Source organism: Salvia hispanica, unplaced genomic scaffold (assembly GCF_023119035.1).
Source record: "Salvia hispanica cultivar TCC Black 2014 unplaced genomic scaffold, UniMelb_Shisp_WGS_1.0 HiC_scaffold_1023, whole genome shotgun sequence".
Taxonomy (NCBI): Eukaryota; Viridiplantae; Streptophyta; class Magnoliopsida; order Lamiales; family Lamiaceae; genus Salvia; species Salvia hispanica.
The window spans coordinates 14,604-36,843 of NW_025951276.1; the positions used below are offsets into that span (position 1 = coordinate 14,604).

At 35.3% G+C, this 22,240-nt stretch overlaps 1 protein-coding gene, 2 long non-coding RNA genes and 1 pseudogene across 11 annotated transcripts; 3 read left to right on the forward strand and 1 right to left on the reverse strand.

Annotated features, from left to right (window-relative positions):
* Nucleotides 1–1,769: 1,769 nt before the first annotated feature.
* On the forward strand, nucleotides 1,770–3,744 carry LOC125197836 (annotated as a pseudogene).
* A 553-nt stretch (nucleotides 3,745–4,297) lies between these two features.
* Nucleotides 4,298–4,905, forward strand: LOC125197838. Its single transcript, XR_007172252.1, has 3 exons — nucleotides 4,298–4,416; nucleotides 4,495–4,598; nucleotides 4,701–4,905. It is a non-coding gene; the product is annotated as an uncharacterized LOC125197838 (long non-coding RNA).
* Nucleotides 4,906–8,223: 3,318 nt separating this feature from the next.
* Nucleotides 8,224–10,873, reverse strand: LOC125197835. 2 transcript variants are annotated; one of them, XM_048096352.1, is made up of 6 exons: nucleotides 10,619–10,873; nucleotides 9,486–10,024; nucleotides 9,127–9,352; nucleotides 8,819–9,045; nucleotides 8,603–8,728; nucleotides 8,224–8,509 (listed from the first exon to the last, which is right to left on the reverse strand). In XM_048096352.1, exons 2-6 carry the CDS (start codon nucleotides 10,014–10,016, stop codon nucleotides 8,489–8,491), a joined length of 1,131 nt encoding a protein of 376 aa, XP_047952309.1. In that variant the 5' UTR covers nucleotides 10,017–10,024; nucleotides 10,619–10,873; the 3' UTR covers nucleotides 8,224–8,488. The 2 variants fall into 2 exon arrangements, with proteins under 2 accessions (XP_047952309.1, XP_047952308.1); XM_048096351.1 differs by having other exon boundaries at nucleotides 8,603–9,045.
* A 9,116-nt stretch (nucleotides 10,874–19,989) lies between these two features.
* LOC125197839 lies at nucleotides 19,990–21,987 on the forward strand. 8 transcript variants are annotated; one of them, XR_007172254.1, is made up of 4 exons: nucleotides 19,990–20,183; nucleotides 20,437–20,520; nucleotides 20,759–21,265; nucleotides 21,801–21,987. It is a non-coding gene; the product is annotated as an uncharacterized LOC125197839 (long non-coding RNA). The 8 variants fall into 8 exon arrangements; XR_007172256.1 differs by having other exon boundaries at nucleotides 20,766–21,265; XR_007172255.1 differs by having other exon boundaries at nucleotides 20,443–20,520; nucleotides 21,801–21,986.
* Nucleotides 21,988–22,240: the final 253 nt, after the last annotated feature.

Below are 22,240 nucleotides of genomic sequence, written 5' to 3' on the forward strand. Positions count from 1 at the left end.
TGAAGGACTCCGAGAAGTTCCGTGCAAGGGGTGCGACGCTCGGTGGCCGAAGAAGTTAGAGGTTGAACTATACCGGCGACTACAGCGGCAGCAGGGGCGGATCCCATGACCTCCCCCCGGAGCGTCAGGAGTTTCCATCCCTCCTACATTTGCTGGCCACCCTCGCCCGGTTGGACAAAAGGGGCGCAACGGGCTGCAAGAGGGAGGATCCCCCCTATCACCCCATGAGGTCCATTCCGCCGCCCTCCCATTCGCCCCACTCAAGTACACTCTCTATTCGCGTAAATAAAACGCGGAGTGAGTGACGTGTGTACAAGGTCTTCCAAGATTGGAAGACCGCCACCGACCCCACCTGAGAAGATGTTTCTTCACTCGATGCTCAAGAGACAAAATGCGGGTTGATTCTGGGATACCGCGTAAAGTACGATGGGGGGTTCCGACGGCTCCGATACTCCCAGGTGGCGGCAGCGGCGGTGGCGACGGCGAGACTCACAAGCAACAGCCAATGGGTGTGAGATTTGGCTACTAAAGGAGTACGTAGAAAGTATTTTGCCGCCTGTGTGTGAAGCCTCTTTTTTTAAAAAAAAAAAAAATCATGTAATTTTTTTTTTTAAATCTTTGTAATTTTTTTGAATGAAATGAATTAATTTTCCCGTATCTGTGTCGTAAATTTAATCCGTAATTTAATCGTAATTTTAATTTCATAAATATAGTATTTTTTGAATTTTTTTTTATTATGCAATGGGTCTATGGTCTGGCCTAAATCTGATGTGACATGTGGATTTTTAGTGCCGCCGACGTGACAGGACAGAGAGAGTGACTGGTCTATGACTTGCCTATTTGCATTGGAGATGCTCTTATGGCTCGCTCCTCCATGACTTTGGACTCCTCCACTTAGAATTAAATTTTGGATGAGTGTACTTAATGCTCTCATCCCAAAAAGAAATAGTTCTATTTTTAAAAATATGTCAATTTAATATGAGATATTAAAAAAAGAAAAATGGTTTATTTAAAGTAAAATGAGGAAGTACTAAGTTCCACTAAATATGAAATACTCTCTCCGTCCCAAGATAAGTGACTCATTCTTTTTTGGGATGTTCCAAGATAAGTGACTCATTTCTTTTTTTGGTACCTTCTTTCTTACTTTTTCTCTCTACTTTATTAAACTCTCTTACTTTATTCACTTTCCACTCTACTAATAAAATCCTCATTTCCTTAAAATCTCGTGCCGAAAAGTTTGTGGTCACTTATCTTGGAACAGAGGGAGTATTTATTTTTGACACATGATATTATATAATGTTGATTTTTTAGATAAATGGAGAAAATAAAGTAAAATAAAATGAATAAAATAAAAATGATGTTATTTCCAGAAAATATGTTACTTTTGGTATAAAAAAAAAAAGTTTAATTTCTAAGGACAGTGAAAGAGAAAGAACCAACTATTGTATATTGAATTTCATTCAAATAATGTTTTGCTTCTCAAACAATTAAATCGAAGAAAATAAAACCGAATATCACCATTACTCTCACGTAGTCAGTCCATGATCGAAATGGTAAATATTTTTTAATAAAGTGCATAAGTATCACGGAGTACATAAATCTTGAATTAGTAATTTTTATTTTTTCTGTGGAAAATTTCAAACCATGAAATTGCGTTTGGATTCATCTAATATAACATTTAAAAGACTACTAGTAAATGATGACGATTTTTTTGAAGAAACAATGTCTATATATTCCTATAATTTGTTGTTTTCTTTTTTCAAATTAAGATGTTTGTCTCTACAATTGTTGCTCTGGTGCTCGGATTCATTGCCCATCTCTACGTTTCTCTGGTGGCAAAGCCTACTAAGATACAAAAAGTGTTGAAGAAACAAAGAATCAACGGCCCTCCACCAAAAATCCTCCTCGGCAACATCCTCGAGATCAAGAAATCCAGGGCCGCCGCCGCCAATGCTGCAACTGAGTCTGGGGCGCCAGCCCTCCACAACGCCGCCTCCGTATTCCCATTTTTGGAGCTATGGAGGAAGCAATACAGTATGAATATGAATTAGGATCATGTCATTCTACAAGGAGCTTTTTTAGTATTCATGCATGCAAATTTAACCATTTTTTTTCTTTTAGGTAAAATGTTCATGTTTTCTCTGGGAAGTATGCAAGTGCTATACGTGAGCGATCCGAATGTGGTGAAGGAGATCACGACAACGACGTCGCAGGACTTCGGAAAACCAACTTACCAGCAAAAAACATTTGGCCCTCTTCTTGGGCAGGGCATCTTGTCATCCAACGGTGCGATTTGGGCACGACAAAGAAAGATCATGGCTCCCGAGTTGTTCATGGACAAAGTTAGAGTAAGTAAAATAGAGAAAACACCCACTTTCCTTAGTCAATTTGTTACACTCAACTACTATGGGATTTATGGACGTTAACTATTATTAAAATTACTACTAGATCATAATTTAGAATGGATAGAGTTTTTGTATTTATTTATTTTTGGTCAAGAAAATACTAGTAGTACTAAGTCAGGGATGGTGATGCAGGGGATGATGAGCATAATCACTGAATCGGCTACCATAGTAGTGAATACATGGAAGCAAGAAATCGAAGCCAACAACGGTGGAGTTCTTGACATCGCTGTCGACAGTTACATGAAGAGATTTTCGGGGGATATTATTTCTAGAGCTTGTTTTGGGAGTAATTATAGTAAAGGGCATGATATTTAATTTTCTTGAAGCTTGGGGCTCTCCAAAAACTCGTGTCCAAGAAATTAACCTCTGCCGGCCTTCCCGGCTTAAGGTATGATTGATGATTATAATGACTAATTATGGAGCAAGCAGAAAATAATATTTCTTGTGTGTATGTATAGTCATCTTCCAACAAAGAGTAATAGGGAGATATGGAGTTTGGAGAAGGAAATCCGGACATCAATACTGAAGGTAGTAAAGGAGAGAGAAGAGACTGGATACGAGAAGGATTTGCTGCAAACTCTTGTAGAAGGAGCAAAGGGGACTTATTCAACATCGTCTGCGATGGATCAGTTCATCGTTGATAACTGCAGAAACATATACTTTGCTGGCTTCGAGACATCTGCCGTTTCAGCTTCTTGGTGTTTAATGTTGTTAGCCTCGAACCCCAAGTGGCAAACGCGCATTCGGGAAGAAGTGGAGCAAGTGTGTCGGGGGCAAGCCCCCGACATAGACATGCTTCGTATGATGAATCAGGTTAGATACATGATACTAGCATATATATAAACTAATTAGATTCTAGTTTGATATTTATATTTTTTATGTTTGCAGCTACATATGGTGATTCAAGAGACAATGAGGTTGTATCCGTCGGCGCCAACTCTAGGTAGGGAGCTGGCGAAAGACATGAAGATAGGGAGCGTGCACGTGCCTAAGGGCGTGAACGTGTGGACCATGGTGACCACGTTGCATACGGACCCTGACATATGGGGTCCGGATGCGCTGCAATTCAAGCCAGAGAGGTTCCAAAACGGAATCTCGGGTGCTAGCAAGAACCCGAGTTGCTACATGCCTTTCGGGTTTGGACAGCGCGTGTGCATCGGGCAATATCTGGCCATGGTGGAGCTTAAGTGCCTCATGGCTCTCATCATCTCCAACTTCTCATTCACCTTGTCTCCAAAATATGTCCATAAGCCAGAGATGACCATGATGATAGAGCCTAAGCATGGAGTTCACATTTTAATTAACAAGTTATAAATTAAATCAGTACAAGTTGCATTTTTGTATTGGTTATTCTTTCGAATAAGTTCGTGTGACATTATAAGCATTCTTTTTATTCTGTAATGATAGAAGACGGCTGCCAACTCGAAAGGCTATGTCATCTTAGTTAATCAAGTTAAGCAATTCAAAATTTCTTGTTGTCTCTTGTATTTGAATCTGAATCATCCTAGTATCCCTCTTGTTGTCTCTTGTATTTGAATCTGAATCATCCTAGTATCCCTATTAATGCATAACACGAACAAACTAGACATTAAGGGCCTGTTTTGTAGCCTTGACAGGATTATGTGGGATAGGACTTTAGTGTGGATTATATAAGTGGATTTGTCATGATTATTTAAAATTTAGTCTAGTGTTTTTTAAGTGGGATTCGTATCATGTTAATCCAGTCATTTGTTTTGTGTATATGATTGAAAGTGGACTAAAATTTGACTAGACAAGGTTGCCCCCAATTTTTTTTTTTCACATTTTCACCGTATTCTTCTTCCCCCAAATTTTATTTGGCATTCCCACCATAAATTTCTTTTCTTCCCCCCAAATTTTATTTCACGTCCCGCCTCATCCTTCTTTTCTCCCTCTCTTTTTTTTGCTGAATACCTAGCCACTGCATTCTTTATATACCCAATTCGAGCTCCATATTATCACACTCATCTTGATCATATCTGCAATTGCCAAGGTAACTAGCATCTAAATTATTATTTTGAGTTTGAAGAAGGTGGTTCTAATTGTTTGTGTCCTTGCATTCTTGACGTAGCTCGAAGATGGCTCATTCTCTCAGATCAAATGTTGGTCAGCCACTGGGGAACGGACGCCCACCACTGGGATACAGACGCCCACCACTGGGGAACGGACGAGCAGGTGTCTACAATTTCCTAGCTTTTCTATCACCATGTGTTGTCTAGTTCGATGTTACCTTTTTTTTTCTATCAGAACCTCCTTTATAGATTTCTAACATTGCAGGAGAAACTCATGGTCAAACACGGAGGCAATCGAAGGCTGATCGGAGTCGTCGAACATGGAATGAAAGAGAGGAGGTGTTTCTCCTAGGTACGTTGAAAGATCTTATTGCTCGCGGATGGAAGGCTGATAATGGATTTCGGGGCGGTTACCATCAAAAAATTGAAGCCGAAATGCGCCGAGAATTTCCAGGTACTGATATAAAGGCTAACCCAAGGGAATTTGTAATTCATGATCAAATTATGTAGTTGGCCATCCTTTTTGGTGTGATGGATGCCGCTACTCCCCATAGTGTAGGGGAATTTGTCATTCATGATCAAATTATGTAGTAGGCCATCCTTTTTGGTGTGATGGATGCCACTACTCCCCATCTTTTGATCTACTGATGTATATTTTGGTAGACTTAAATGGCATCATTATCCATATGAGTCACTAATGTAAATTATTTGGTGTGCATTGATTGTCTAAAGTAGATATCTGTACAAGATTAAATGAACTAAATTATAATTAAAACACTCTCTTTCACCAAACAAGAAAATAGCTTATTCACTGCACTACAAACCATCAATCAAATTTTTTTTAAACGTTCTTAGTTAAATGACAGAAAGGGAAAAAGATAACTACTAAGACATGAGTTGATTTATACTACATACTAGTGGATCTATAGATGCAACCATAAGTTTTTTAAGCATGCTTAGTTAACTGACAGCAAGGGAAAAAGATCTATACTAAGACATGAGTTGATTTAGACATAGTAGTAGACGATTAAGTATATGTCAACCACAACATCAACTGAAAACAAAATTAAACATTTTAAGCCATTGAAGTACCTTGGATGGAGCCAAACTCAGTGTTCATTGAAGAAATAGAACTGGACGACCCGATGATCAATCATCTGGAAGTTGCACCGATTCCCTACCTTCAAAATGTTTTTTTGAACAATGGCCTTCCAACCATGCTTCGCCCAACTACCAACTTTCAAGAGTCTCACGGTCCATGACACATCATATGGAAGCTCAACCCCATGCTTGTTCACCCATTCAGGACAGAGTTTTCGTAAATGACAAGACAGTTGACATATTTATATGAGCTTGAATTGTAAATTATAAGTCTAACTCAGAAAAAGATAATCTCAATGGATGCAAAAGATGGTCAGGAGACTTACCAGTCTATATTTGTTATTTGTCAAAGAGAAGCTCTTGAGGAAGCTTGGCTTATTGCAATGATCAAACATCCACGAATCTGCAGAAGAACTAATAGTCAGATGTGCGTAGTCAGGACGAGCAAAATATTATTCGGAGAATTGATGTTTGCGGAGGAGAAATTCTTTCACCAAGGTCCTCTTACGAACATGGAAGTGATTATTTTGAAGGAGAGGATCTGGACTCTTCAACTAAAAACACGTATTTGAAGTTTGCATTTAATATGTGGTGTGTAACAGCTCATGAAACACCTTTTTCAGAAGTGGATGGGGTGAATTAAGTAGCTCATTTGTGAAATATCAGGAGTAGTTTGGATCCAAGCATTAATAATGTTACAATTGGTGGTTCGAATAGTAGTCGGCGGTATTTACTAATGCCTTGAAGACTAATTCTAACGTGTTGAGGTGGTGAAAAGAGCATGGAGCCTCAATCCTACTGCATTAAATCTCAGTCTCTGTCAACTATGAGCTCATGAGGATGTTGAAGAGGTTGCAGAAACTAATTTCACAAGTATTTAAAGCTAACAGTGTTATGGTTCAAATAGTAGTCGGCGATATTTATCACACCTATTAGATGGATCTTCATGTATAAATAGATGAGACTTGAGCACGTATCCAGGCATTCCCTCAAAAAATCATCCTTGAAAATGTCTATGAATATTCCAAAGCAAGATGCGTTTTTCTACAAAGGAAGTTGGTCAGCTGAAGTCGACGACAAGCTGCTGTCCGCGATAATACGTCTGCGACGACGTGATCCTTGGATTGGGGACGTGATACCTGGATGGGCTATTATCGAAGCTAGCGATCTCTTTTATAGGGAGTTGGGCAGTAATTTTACTCTCACTGAGATTCACCAACGTGTGAAGCTCCTCGAAAGACGATTTCGAACGTTCAAGGAGATCCTTGACACCCCAGACATTATCTGGGACTTGAGCCACAAAATCATCAGAGCCAATGATGTAGTCTGGAATAAGATCTTTCAGGTTCACTTTCCATTATTTAATACATAAAAATTTGCACATTTAACTATTTTTCAAGTAGTGCATTATTGTAGAGCGAGCAAGTGCAATAACTTTTCCAATCTGTGCAGCAAAATCCATTTGCAGGTGCGTACTATCATAGAGACGAGCCAGAATTCTCTAGACTCGTATCCCTGTTCAAGTTATCTAATGTGCAGGTTGAGAATGAGCCAGATGTTGTGGTCATCTCGAACTCTACTGCATATGTGAATCATAGCCCAACCAAGAAAACTGAAGTTGTGGAGGACTTGGAGGAGGTAAACTCTCCGCTGTTTGGAGGGTCTTGGAAGGCAAAACGAAAGTTATTCAACGACGATCTGGAATTAGGAGATGGTGTGAATAACTCACTAGACCGTGAATCCACCACGAACGTGATGACCCATGCCCCACGTTTTGATGGTCTCAAGAACAAGATCGAGAACCGCCCTCGCCGGCGATATCCATCTCCAGTTAGGCGCTTACCACAGGCGTCCCCAAATGGTAGTTCATGTGCATCTTGGAGCCCCCTCCCAACCAGTCGAAAAACAGCTCCGTAGTTGCAGTGGAGGTTGAAGCATGAACCGAAGGAATTATTATCTATATTGGTAGTCATTTTTTGCATGTAATGCCCATTATCCTTCTTCGGTTCTCTGTTGTGTTCTTGCTTTTGTTAATGCTTTGGTAAATGGAAGTTTATTAGTACTTAGTTATCTATGGATTAGACGATAGATCTCCTAGTGATGTACACCCACTTTTTTTGGTATATGATATCATGTGGGCTTTGTTTTGTGTCATCTCCTCAACTAACAATTACAAATCTTAACTTATGTCTCCTTATATATAGCGTCTTAAATCCATATTACTCTTTAAATTCCACTGATCAATCATAGCATTAACTGAAGTGGGAGATTTAGAAAAAAGAGTAAGTTGCTAAAAATTAAAATAAATGTACTTGTATGTAAATATATCTTAGAGGCATTTCAACAAACATATTCTATGTGAAATGTTTTTTGTGAATAAACAATGTGAAAAACCCAAAATATCTAAGTTATACGTATTACTTTTAATTAGATAGTAATATAGTACTATTACTTAAGTTATTTAATGTTAGTAAGTTAAATATAATATCAGTTTAAATTCGTGATTGTTAAATTTTGATTGAAATCAATTTAAAAAAAAAATAATACTACAAATCTTAAAATGTCTCCATTTATAAGTTATATTATTCTCCAATTCACAACCAGTTTTCGTAAACCAAAACCAAAAAGAGGCAGTGCAACAAAAAATGACAAACTGTAACATATGTCTTCATTGTTAAATCATATACTATCCAATTCAAAACAAATATTTATAACCCAAAAGAGAAATTGCACCTACAAAATACAAAGCTTAATTTATGTCTCCGTTTGGAAGTTAAGATAATCTAAGCATACACTTTAGTTAAACACTAGAGTCTGCATTATGCTAAAGTGCTTTTGCTTGACTAGTACAAAACAAACTTTGCAAAAATAACAGAAGTATCAATGCTTCGACGATTCCAATCCAAGTACATTTTTTGCATTCATTGATCTCCATAAATCAGCTTCTCAATCTCAGTAGCCGTGCTCTTGGTACTGGATATATCAAGCATGAAACAAATCACAAGATTATGAAGAGTACATCAAGTTTTGAGAATCAATTATTTGCATTTAAATGGCATGACGTACCGTATTCCACATTGATTCAGCCAAAGTGTCCCGCATCACATTCCATTCTGTTGATGGTTCAACTCCATCAACGAATTCAGTGTTAACACCTTCATCTATAATTTCAGCCCCATCCCCTCCATTCATCTCCAATTCAATAGGATCGTCAGGCATGGCGGATCTAACATAGTTATGTAATAAAAAGCATGCCATAATTAGTCTAATTTGAGTCTTCACAGGGTAATATGATGCACTTCTGAGAATGCCCCACCGCATCTTGATCACTGCAAAAGCACGTTCTATAACATTACGTGCACGTGTGTGACGCAAATTGAACAATTCACGAGGATTTTGTGGAGCCTCAGTTCCGGGTCCCCATTCCTTCAAATGATAACGCACACCTTTGTAAGGGGTAAGAAATCCCTCAGAATTTGCATAACCGTTATCGCATAAATAGTAATTCCCTGCATGGTTTTTACAAAAATCCAGATTAATAATACATATACAACAACTGTAACAAGATAATCAACTAAAATCAAAGACACCTTGAGGGACCCTTAGTCCATTAACCCTGTTCATAGCATCACGTAGCACTCGAGCATCACCTGCAGACCCTTCCCACCCCGGTAGCACATATACAAAGTTCAGATAGTGATCGCACACTGCTAATGTGTTTGTGCAAATTTGTCCTTTCCTCGAACGGTATCTTGGCTTCGCATCATTTGCTACTTGAACATTGATGTAGGTCCCATCTAGTGCCCCTAGACAGCCCTAAGAGGTCATCCGATAGTAACTCCCATCAATATAATATGCCCACAAATGATATTATTCAACTGTAAATTACACAAATAAGTATTGATATTAATACAAACATAGGGGACAGTTTTTTATGTATTTTTTTTACCTTAAACCACTTCCATCTATTGTCGTCGCAGTCATTCGGAATGGGTATTGGGTGGACCATTAGTACGCCCTGCAAGCGGAGAATGGCTCGTAATACACGGTGTACATAGCGTGACACTGTGTATGAAGACCTCCAGAAATCGAACCGTACGACACGATTCTTCTTGTGGTGTGCAAGAATCCCCAAGAACATGGCGACTTGTTCCTCGACAGTCACAAATCTTCCATCCACTAAATCCCCTGATTGCTTAATAATTTGGCATAATCTACCGAAGGCATTTCTATCCATACGAAGATTATCCAAACATGACACATCAGTCACCCCAAACAGCCGATTCTTGCGTCTGACCTGCTCAGGGATCCTCATAAGATGTCCATATGCCGCCCGTATGTTTCTCTGTCCAATCCGTCGACCTTGTCTCTTGTTGGATAGATATATCAAAATTACAGACACCAAGTCAAGATGATGATTTTGGAGCACATCCTCCATCATTTGAAGCAGAATTGCAGGCGTAGAAACACGGCTCGCCATGTGCTGATCTGAGAACCACACTAATTCAACTTACTATGCAAATGCTAATAGAGTAAAATGCTTGAGTCACCAAAACAACATACATAGATATAAACAAATGAACTAAACCTCAAGTGGGTAGCCCAAATATTGAATTTCATGCTCAGAGCGACATAATTTAAACTCCTGGAGAAGCCAGGAACAAATAAATTCAACCTCAGACAAGTATATAAATAAGTAAATATGCATTGGTTTATCAAATATTTCATCCGATTAAGACATGTTATATATACATGGATGCCCTCATTCATATTTCATATCCCAAATGAATATCCATTCATTCAAAACAAGTGTTTCTATATGAGCTTCTAAATTAAAAGCTACTACCTACTTGCAAAGTTAAAGGCTCTCAATTCAGAAAGAGGCATCGTGCATAATTTATTTTCAAATCTCAAACAATAAATTACCATGCTCATAGGACATATTTTAACCTCTTGTATAAGCTAGGAAGCAGTAAATTCAACCTCAAACAAGTAATTATGACAAGATTTTTATTCTCAAACAATCAAACGCCTATAACCAATTGCAAAATATGCATCACATATAATGGCCGGTTGCTATACCTGAGAGAGACAGAGATGGCGGCTGGCTTTGAGAGAGACAGAAAGAGTGTTTGGCTTGCAGCGAGGGTTTGTCGGAGCTTGTTGTCAATTACACCAGATAAAGCCTCATGATACAGCTTCGTCAATTACTATTTGACCTTCCGTTTCTTCGGCAGATTTTGGCGGCGGAAGAGGTACCCAAATTATTTTTCAATTTGCAATTGAAAATTTGAACGGATGAAAGGTAAAAGCTTACGTTTCTTCGACAGATTTTGGCGGAGGAAGAGGTACCCAAATTATTTTTCAATTTGCAATTGAAAATTTGAACTGATTTTGTAAGGGCAAAATAGAAGGATAAATATGGAATATTGTGCATTAGTTGTGCTACGAATTCCAAGATGGGTTTTTAATCCATTTAATTTTGGTGGATTTTAAACATGCATATATCCATTAGGAACAGTTAAAAAAAGCGGGTCAATGCCTTTTCTCCCGGGTCATGCGGATTATTAATCAAGTGTACAAAACAGGGTGATTTCTGTGGATAAATCATATAATCCAGCCCAATCAAGGCTACAAAACAGGCCCTAAGTCAAAGGTCTAGAGTCCAATAATTTTTTTTAATACTATTTAATTCAATTACCACCAAATTGAATTTAAATACTATAATTAAAATTTGTCGTAGAAAATGCGTTAATTTTTCAATTATTAGATGACTAATTATTTAGGATAGTGAATTGGGACTTGATACTTTATTTTATTTTTTAAATCTAAACTGCATTTTAAAAACTTACTATAGGTAATTTGTGAATTATACTTAGTTTATTTGTTTTGAAATTAGATAGCTATTAATTTGGAATGTCATTCGGAGTATTATTTATATGGATTTCTGAATAGAGATGAATTAACATCCATATTGAATTTAAATATAAAAATTTGTCGTAAAAAATTGTTGAACTCTAGGTCTCCGACTCAAGATGAGTGGTGAAAGAATTGTCCAAATTAACATTTGAATGTCTTAAGGGCATTTTTGTCCGGAAAAAGTTCAAAATACCTCAAATGATATTAACTTGTAGTTGGTGGACCTAAAATGATATTTTCAAAGTTCACGGTCTAAAATGATACTTTGGTAAAGTTCGTGGACCTAAAAAGATGATCCCTCTTTTAAAATTTATCCAGACAAAAATAACTTATTACTTCCTCCATTTCATAGTAATAGAGTTATTTTGTTTCATAGTAATAGAGTTATTTTGTCATGTTGGTATGTTTCATAGTAATAGAATTATTTTCTTTTTTAATAAAAGTCAACACATTTTTCCACACTTACTTTACTCTCCCTTACTTTATTTTCTCTTCATCTTTTTACCTTTTTCAATCTCTTTACCTTTTCCATTTTCCACGGTACTTTCCATTTACTTAATTTACCTAACACAATCTTCGTGTCGAAAAGAAACGTCTCCATTACTATAGAACGGAAGAAGTATTAAAAATAAAAATCATTTTATTTTCTAAATATGTTATCCTCTGTTTTTATTTTATTCTTTTTATTTAACATATAAAATAACGTTACAAATCTCATTTCATCTAAGAAAAAGGTCAGTATGGAGGAAATATTAATGAAATAAATTTCATCTAAGAAAAAGGTCAGTATGGAGGAAATATTAATGAAATAAATTAAGTGCTTTGTTTACTAGTACTCCATCAATATTAATAGTTATATTGTAAATAACATAAATTTAATACTATATACTAGTAGTATAAATTACTCCTTCCCCATTTTAAAAGTTTCAGTTATGAAAAAAGATAGTGGAATGTGGGTCCTACTTTTTTATATTAGTTTTATAATAAAATGTGAGTAGAAAAAGGTTAGTGGAATGTGGGGCTTAATATCATTTATGAAATATTCCAACCGGGATTTCTAAAGTGGAACACCCAAAAATAATAAACCGAGACTTCTAAAGTGGAACGTAGGGCATATATTTTTGTTGCTTCACCGATTTTCTGAAAGTAGTTTAAGAATCACATTGGGATTTATTGGACTATTAAGATTTAGCAAGGACATCGGACTTTTAGTAGACTCCCACCATCTTATAATAGAAGTCATATTTAGTGTGGACAAAAGTTTTAAGAAATGTAAATAATAGTGAGTTAAAAAAATTTATGTAATATGAAGCTCATTTTTTATATTAATTATATAATAAAATGGTAGTGAAGTGAGTTAGTGGAATATAAAACCTATTTACTACTTCCTCCGTTCTACAAAAATATGCATTCTTTCCTTTTTAGTCTGTCCCATAAGAATATGCACTTTCTAAGTTTGGAAACTTTTTTTCTCACTAATGACGTGAGACTTATTCTCCACTAACAATATTTTAATTATTTTTTCTAATTACCTCTCTTACTTTATCAATTTTACATTAAAACTCGTGCCGAATCTAAAATGTACTATATTCTTTGGTGACGGAGGGAGTACTATTTATGGTAAAAGTGATATAGGACTCTTATTATAAGACGAACTGAAATGACAAAATGTGACTTTTATTATGGGATTGAAGGAGCAATTGGTAATACATGCTGGAGAACAAGAAAAAAAGAATCTAGATTATTAGTGTAATGTATTGAAATTTTTAGAACTATATAATTAGTGATTAAGGGTGATAAATAGGAGAGAAACTAGTAGATGAGAAAAAATGTGGGTTGTGTTATAAAAAGATTAATTTTTATGGACGCATTTGAATGAAAATATTTTCGTTCTATACCCAAATTAAATCATTTTATTTTTCTTATACTACTTTTCTATTTTTGTTAATCCCATAAAAAAATATGTTAATTCACAATTTATTAAAAATACAAGGGAATTAATTTTTGGAAACAATCTAAAATGAAGAAAGAAATATTAATTGTTTATGGAGGCAACATTTATATTTGAAGATTGAAAAGTAATAATATAATTCAAGTCTTTAAAGATTAATATTCTTCATTGTCTATAAAATGGAGTAAAACAAACAAAATTACTACTAGGATATAAATTTCACTTTTATACATTGTTTTTTTTTAATAAAATGTTGTTATTAATGCTTAGTAATAAAATATGATATGTAATGATAAATACCACGTACAATTTGGTATTCCTAGATTCCTATGCTGGTTCTAGATTTGGTTCATGCTAATTGTACATTTTGATTAAAAAGTCTTATGCTAATTGCTATTATACACATATGACAGGTATCTGTCATGCCTTTGTTGTCATCCATTTGCTGCGTCCTATACCGACTTTGAGATTGAATTCTTCCACTCTAGTTGAAGCGAGATATACGTTATGATTAAATGACTTTCCCTTAACCACATAATGTCCCTCAGAATCGATGTACTCCATCTTCCAATTTTATGTTGCATTTGCCCAATAATTTAATTTTCCAACTTGGAAGAGAACGTAAAAGAAAAGCAACAATATTGAATGGTGTCATAATAGCAACATGAACCAAAAAATACCAGATAAGGGCAAGTTTGGAAGTAAAAGAGCAAGAAACATCTTGATTCTCATTTCTCAACATAGACATGATCCAACAATACATATCTTTTCAAGGAAAATTAATTAACAAAGAAAAGGGAAAAAAAACAAATGTTACTTACCTAGTATTATCATAATCTAAATCCAATTAGATTTTGTCTGGTGATAAATCCATATTAATCTATAGGATATTAATAAAAATTAGATGGTCACTTTCCAAATTCAACTAGGTTTCATCTAGAAATTAAATTCATATAAATCCATAAAATAAGAAAAAAAAACTAATTAATCCATGATTTAATTCATAACTAAATCTCATATAATATATAAAATCCACAAAAGATATATTCAAATCTAATTTCTAAATTAATCTTGAAGTATTTCCAAATTAATTACAAGAGTTAGGAAACCATAATTTAAATTTGGAAAGCGAAGTCGAGAGAGAGAGACGAGACAAAGCGACGTCACGCATAGGAAAACCCTAATCTTGCGTCGCCGTACTCCCAATCGCAGCTGCCGCTGGGCTCCCACTCGTCTCGCGAGCTCGCCCAGCCTGACGCCTTCGACGCTGCTGCGTCGACGTCGCTCCGCCGGCGCTGCTTGCCTCTGCTCGCTGATCGCCTGCCCGGCGTCACAGCTTGCCTGTGGAGTCGCCCATGGTGCCGCCTTCAACGACAGCTGCTGCCATGGTGTTTCTCACGCCGTCTCCGCAGCCGCCGGCGCTGCTGCGCTGTTACCTCTACGCAGCTGGAACTGTCGCCGCTGCCGTGTCGCTAGCTCTCCCCCTTTTTTTCCGTCGCACCGCTCCCACACGGCCAAGACAACATCCCGAGTTGATCCCAAAACCCAATTCACGATTTAATATTATACAAACATGAATACGGCGAATGGGTTAAGAAAAGGAATCACAAATATTGATGACGTGTGTTAGGAATTATTTTCCAACTCATCCCAGGGGATTCGTTCATTCGTACCTAAAGTAATTAAAACATGTAACGAACAATGCAATCAAACAATTCATATAACATGAAAGTAATCCACATAATTAGAGCCAAAAATTTGTTCTGATATCAATTGGTGGGATTTGAATACCTTTGCACAATAGAGGATTTGTACAAAACAAATAAATTAGAAGTATGATATAATTGATAGATTATGAGATTAATCTATTCACATATGTTTTTTTTTTCAAATTTTTAAGAGGATCGTCAATGGTTCCCCATCTACCCATTGTTGAGTTCGAATTGTGGCAAGTAAACTAGCCCCAACGCAAATAATTTATGCTTTTAAAGAATATAAATCCTAAATTTTCTATTCGGCACAAGTACGTTTTTATTTAGTGAGTTGAATTCATAAGGAATAAAGTAAGACATTCAATAAATTAGAAATAATTATGTTTCCATTTCAAAAAATGTGTTAACTAGAAATGTGGTGTCATAAGTTGATTTTGAATCGAGTTAATTATAAATTTATAATATATTTTCTAATAAAGCTATATATTCGCTTTATATGTATTTATCGTGTGTTAATAATGGAAGATATATAATAATAACGGGAGTTCATAGAACCATAAATCATAGTATGTCTATATCTTCCACCCATCTATTATATTAGTACACAAAATAAAATGCATATGCATAAATAAATACATACATAGAGATAAAATACGCTACACAGACATCAGCTTTAACAGAACTTTTTCATATAAATAAAAAAAGTTCGAACCGACAAGCAGCAAGAAAAGATTGAAGACTTTTTACGAGAGATATATAATAAAGACATATATTCACTATAAACACATGTATAAAATGGGGAATGATTCTCTTTTGTGTTAAATAACATAGCAGGTGCTGCGCTGTGGTTAAACGCAACCACTATCCTATGAAATGCAGCAGGACGGTAGGATTTTAAACGCGGGCTCCACTTCTAATGCTCCTATTTTTTAATTTTTACTATTTCTTATTTTGATTAAATATTCAGTGGGGCAGGGCAACTTTTTACATGGAGTAGCTATTAAAAGTATAATAGAAGACTTTTTTTTTTCCTTTGCAATTATGATACGATAAATTATTTGTTAAATATCCAACACACAAACACAAATTTATAGTTTTGTCATCGGTGCATCAACATGAAACAAACAAACACTAACGTTAATTTAGTTCAATTAATACTAATATTCATTAATTGATCGAATAATAAATCAATTCATTAGTCGTAGCATCTACCTATTTACCGCAGTATAGTAAACAATTTGTGAATTATCTAAAATAATTGATGGACTCTGTCTAAAGAATAAAAATTTTAAACATAATCATTTCCAGTCGGTTAAAAATTGAACTATTCCTTTTTAATATATTCCTTAAATTATAAACTTTGTAATTTAACCGATAAATTTAATTGAATTTTGTAGGTATATTTTTATTAAAAAATAAAAGAAATGTTACAAAATAAAAAAATTGCACACTGTTTCTAATAGCTTGTGAAAATGAGTATTGCCTAAAAAATTATTTAATAATAAAAGTTAATGCAATTAATTTAGTATGTATTGTTAATTACTTTATCCGTTCTCTAATAAGAATCTCATATTTGATGTTAACGCATTTTAAGAAATGTAAAAAATAGTTTATTAGAAAAGTTAATGGAATATAAATTCACTTTTTTATATTGATTTTATTATAATAAAATGTGAGTGAAGTGAGTTAATGGAAGATGACTCGTATTATGGGACGGACCGAAATGGTAAAATGTAACTCTTATTTTTTTTATTGTGTTATAGTCATATTTTTAATAGGAGGAATTTAATTAAAAAAAGAAATGGGAAAAAAAGATATTTGCAACATGTTGAGAAGAATCCTTCATTTCAGAATTTACCATAAGGGAGTGGATCCTCTGCTGTGGATCATTTCCAAAGGTGCTACAGTACTGTTTTGTTCCTTTTTTTTCTTGTTATTTTTTTCTTTCATCTTTTTTTCTTCTTTCTTTCCCATATTACTATAACCTACCAATTTTCTTATCAACAAGAGTGCTGCTATTTTAATTTTCTAAGAAATACTCCCTCTGTCCCTTAAATATTGTCTCAATTTGATTCGACACGAGTTTTAAGAAATGTAATGAAAAAGTGAGTTGAAAAAGTTAGTGCAAGGAGAGTCCTAATATTAGTTTTATAATAAAATGTGATTAAGAATGAGTTAGTGGAATATGAGGTCCCCTCCAAAAAATGGTCAAAAGTGAAATGAGACAAATTTTGTAGGACAGACAAAAATAGAAAAATGAGACAAATTTTCAGAGACGTAGGGAATATATAGTAATGGAAAATTATTTTGTAAGCACATAAATTATTTAATAGAGTGTAATTATTTAATAGAGCTCATAAAAATATAAAAACGACTGTGCTTATTCCAAATAAAGTTGCTTTGTTTTACTTCTTTCTATCGCTCTATTCGCGCCGGATTTGCTTCCGAGCACCACTGATGGTACTTGGAATTGCTTTGTGACTCAACTTATTTTTAACACAAGTATACCCACAAGCGTACGGGGCTAATGTAGCAAATAGTAAGCAAAGAGTATCGTATCCACAAAGACAATGAGTGTCAACCTAATTACCACGAACCAACCTCAACTACTATCTAGATGAATCGGAAAGTTTGGGTTTTCTAAATCTATTTAAAAGCAAGGTAAAAACAATTAAAAACAACTAAAGAACTAAAAGCAAATAAGAAAACGAATGTAGATCAAAGATGAGAAAGGTAGAATCCTACGGGATCGATAACAACTATCATATGCTCAACTAATTTCCAAACTATGCTAACAAAGGGTCTCAAGGGTTATTAAGCTATCACTAAGGTAAACTATATCTTTTCTCAAAGCATATAATTTGTAGATTGCTACTTAGAACCGAAGTCTCCTTCCTAGAACTAAGGCAACAACTCCTAATAGCTCCTAAGATACTTAGCTTCATTCAAAGGCTCAAATCTCTCGATTATATTGGCAAAGACGTCAATTTCTTCTCTTTCAAATTAAACTACTCACTTCTCAGTTCTTGTAGTAAAATCCACATGCATTTATAAGGTGATCAGTCAAATAAATGTATAAGCACAGAAGAAATCAAAATAACCACATGAGCCAAGGCATAGAAAAAGGAAATCAATTAAACATAAGAATCATTGTATCTCCCCCGTAGAATTCTTCGAAGGATTTAGCTACTCATATTCATCACAAAAGTCAAAGAAATATTCAAAAACATTGTTTGAACAAGAATAAAACTAAAGGTAGAAACTCCTAGAATTGGATTGGGCGGATTGGAGGCCTCGTCTTCAATCTTGCGATGAATACTCGTCCTCTGCTTGTTCTTCTCTTCTTCCTAGGTGAAAAAGTAGTATTTTTGGGGTAGGAGGCGTGTAAGTTGTGTTTGGAGGCGTTTCCTAGGCATATATATACCTAGGGTTGACTTTGGGCCCGAAATAAGCTGTCCGACGAAGCTGGCGGGTCGCCAGGTTGGGTGTGCGTCGAAGCTGGCGAGTCGTCAGCTGCTTACGGCGTTTTTTTTCGTGTTTTGCTGGCGGGTCGCCAGGTTCGTTTGCATACAAACCTGACGGGTCGCCAGCTATGTCACTGCTCTGCGCAGTCTTGGTAAAACGGCCATAACTTCTTCTACCGAACTCCGATTGAGACGTTTAAGATATCCACGCGAAGCTCTTTCGAAGACGAAGAGAATGGTATGCATTACATGCGAATCGAGACTTCAAAATCTCTAGAAAAGCTGTCTCAAATATTGAGCAGCTGCACATCCATATATTTTGTACATTTTTCTACATATTCTTTACAAAATGGTCAAAATACCAACATAATAGAGAAGTAGCTATAACCATGTCTCAAAGTACACAATATATGATCAAAACCAAGTAAAACTACCCTCTAAATTCATGTAAAATCCAAGTGAATCACTTTGTTATATTTATCATTTTACATATTTTGTGGCTACGTAGATGTGCTCAGAAAATGCTCAGTTATTTTAGTTTTTGCTAACAAATGTGCTTGCAATGTTGTTAGAAATTTGCAAGCACACCCGTGCTGCTCAGTTTTTGGTGGTTGGAAACAATTTTCCAAACTAAGAATGTAACATCTTTTATGGAACAAATTAAAAAAGAAAGCGTGACATTTATTATAGGATGGAAGGAATACCATATTTTTCAAGATTGTACTATATAAAGTTCAATTGATAGTTTTGATAACTTACGTGTAGACCATGATAATTTTATGTCTTTTAAAGTATAGTTCTATTAATAATTATATTAAATAATTTATAAATTTTGCAAGATCAATCACACAGTTTAATACGACGACTATATCTACATAATATTTCTTGATCTAGTTAGGGTATTAGGGAGTATTATAAATAGGAGTCTTTGCTATCTTTTGAATTAATTATTGAAAAAATACAATTATCTTTTATGGTATTTTACTTTTCTGCAATTTACTTTTTTCAATCTTTGTTCATCGGTTGCTCAACGGAATTCCTTCCGCGAACGGACCTCTTTTATCCGGCGATTTCTCGTCATTATTCATATCAATGTGATAGAACTATTTAAATTTTTTTGCAAGATTTGATAAATTTTGAACTTATGTACCGTATTAAATAAGTTATGAGCGAATACAAAAATAATGAGTTACGCTATATTTTACAAATAGAAAAATAAAATAGTAGCAATGTTATCTATAAAGAAAATCACTAACTAAATTTTTAATCAACGAAAGAAAGAAAAACAAAAAAGGCGAAAGAAAAAATTAATAGTAAGAGATATAGGAATAAAACACTGTAGCACCATTGGAAATGAATAAAATATTTAAGGATAGAAAGAAGTAAAAGTAGGAATCTCATATTTGCGTTAACGACAGTGTTTCACTCCACAGCACCCTCTGTGTTTAATCCACAGCAGAGTATCCACTCCCTCTCCTCATCTCTCACTAATTCGCCTACATCACTGCTCCGAGTCTCCGACCATTGCTGAGACTTCTCCGATTCCACCGACCTTAACCAGCAAACCCTCTTAGCTTCTCCTTCCGTTCTCCGCTTACCAGGTGCCGTTTCAAAATGTAAACTTTTATTGTATATTCAGTTCGATTTTGGCATGCCTATTATTAGTTGTTGGTTTTATTGTATATTCAGTTCGATTTCTGGTAAATGACAATGCCTAATCCAGTTGACCTAGAATTTGAACTTTAATAAAATTAGTTAGGCTACAAATTTCTGCCAAAATGTAAATTTTATCCTTTTTCAATTCCTTCTTTATTTTATGGGTTCAAGCTGAATTTGGCAATTTCCTTACTCAAGATATAGGGATTGGCATTGTAACAAAATCAACTTCTTTATCGTCTATTGTCTGCCTTTATGCAAATGTTCAAGTCTGAAGATGTTGTAAGTATATTCTTTTCGGCTTTCACATATCAAGAATGACTTCTTCATCAGCTTCCTCTTTGCTTAATGCTTATAGTTTTTGTTGTCTTCAATGTCGCGAAATACTATAGGCTTCTTGAATGTGCAATTCTTCAACTGGTTGACTGCAGTATGCGCACTGTTTTCCTTGCGAAATAAAACAATTGCTAATGTCATGTTTATCAAATTAATATTTCCTCATTGTTTATCTTTTTGCAAGCTAACAGATGCCTTCTTAGTAAGATGGGAGTGACGAAGACACAGTAGAAAAATTGGTGGAGATGAGACTGAAATGAACTTGGAAACCAAGAAATGGTGGTTGGTATTTATTGAAAAACTATAAGGTTTTTTGGCTCAATTTTTAACGAAATAAAAAAATATACATTTCTTTCACCCAATTGGCACTTTAAATTAGTATAGATATAGATATAGATATAATATAGATATAGATTGTCCATACTCCATCACATCATCTCATTGCGATGGAGTTGTCCTCGGTGTTGGGACACGGCTTTCAACCTGTATTTCGTTTCAATTCAACCATCAATAATTCCAGCCAGATTGCAGCCACTACGCCGGTGCGTATTGCCAATCCAATTTGTTCTAATGATGCTTCAGTACATCCTCAAGTTCGGACCAAATCACTCAGAAAAGTATCCAAGGAAACAACAGAATCTGCAATTCGCGATATTCAAGATTCTTCTGATTTGGAGTCTGCTCTCTTAAGGTGTTTGTTTCTTATCGTTTCTGTTTTCTTCTTAAAAAAACCTTTTTTGGGCAACTAAATGTATAGCAGCTGTCCATAGCCGCAGAATTGTTTCTTTCCTTGATATCTGCCAATATTTATTATTGTTTGTTGGTATTATGAAGCTGAAATTCGAAAAATTAAGAGTTAGTCTTGTATTTTTAGAACTAGGTATTTACTCCCAAACGATTTTCTATGCTCAATTTGAACTATAGACTGATTTGTCAGTGTTAACATGTTTATGAGAATATCCTTAGCTAATTACTGTGCCGGTGATTTACAATATTCACATAAATCTTTTTTCATCTGATACGCTAAGATACTGCGGGGAATGTGAATTTTTCTCCATGTTTATCATGAATATTTGGTTTACCTCTTTATGTATTTTGAGCACTAAGTTCGACCAAATTGGGGTGTCATGATGGGAAGCATTCCCTCGGCTATGCTCATTAAGTGAATGTTCACCTCACCTTAAACCAAACAAAAGCACAAGTATAACATATCATTCTGCTTGCAGGTCAGGAGAGGCGTTGAGAGTGCAACATCTGAATATCATATTGCGTTATTTTGGGAAGTTTAACAGACGGAAGGATGTCTGCCAGGTTCTAATTAATTGCAGATGTGCTGTTATTTCTTTCTTTTATCCTTGTAGCACATCTTGTTCACAGTATTTTGATGCACATGCTTGTCAATTGTTTCTCTTACCATAGCATGTAGACATTGGGATTTAATAATGAGTTAAGGCCAAAAATGGTCCCACACATATGGCTGTTTTACCAATTTGGTCCCCAACATTATCTTTTTAATTATTTGGTCCCTCACAAATTAACTCTAACCCGAATCGGTCCCAACTTGACGGAACCGTCAAGAATAGACGGTAATGATAACGGCGAAGCTCTGCGACTCGTGCAAGTCGGCTTCCGCCACCGTCTTCTGCCGCGCCGACTCTGCCTTCCT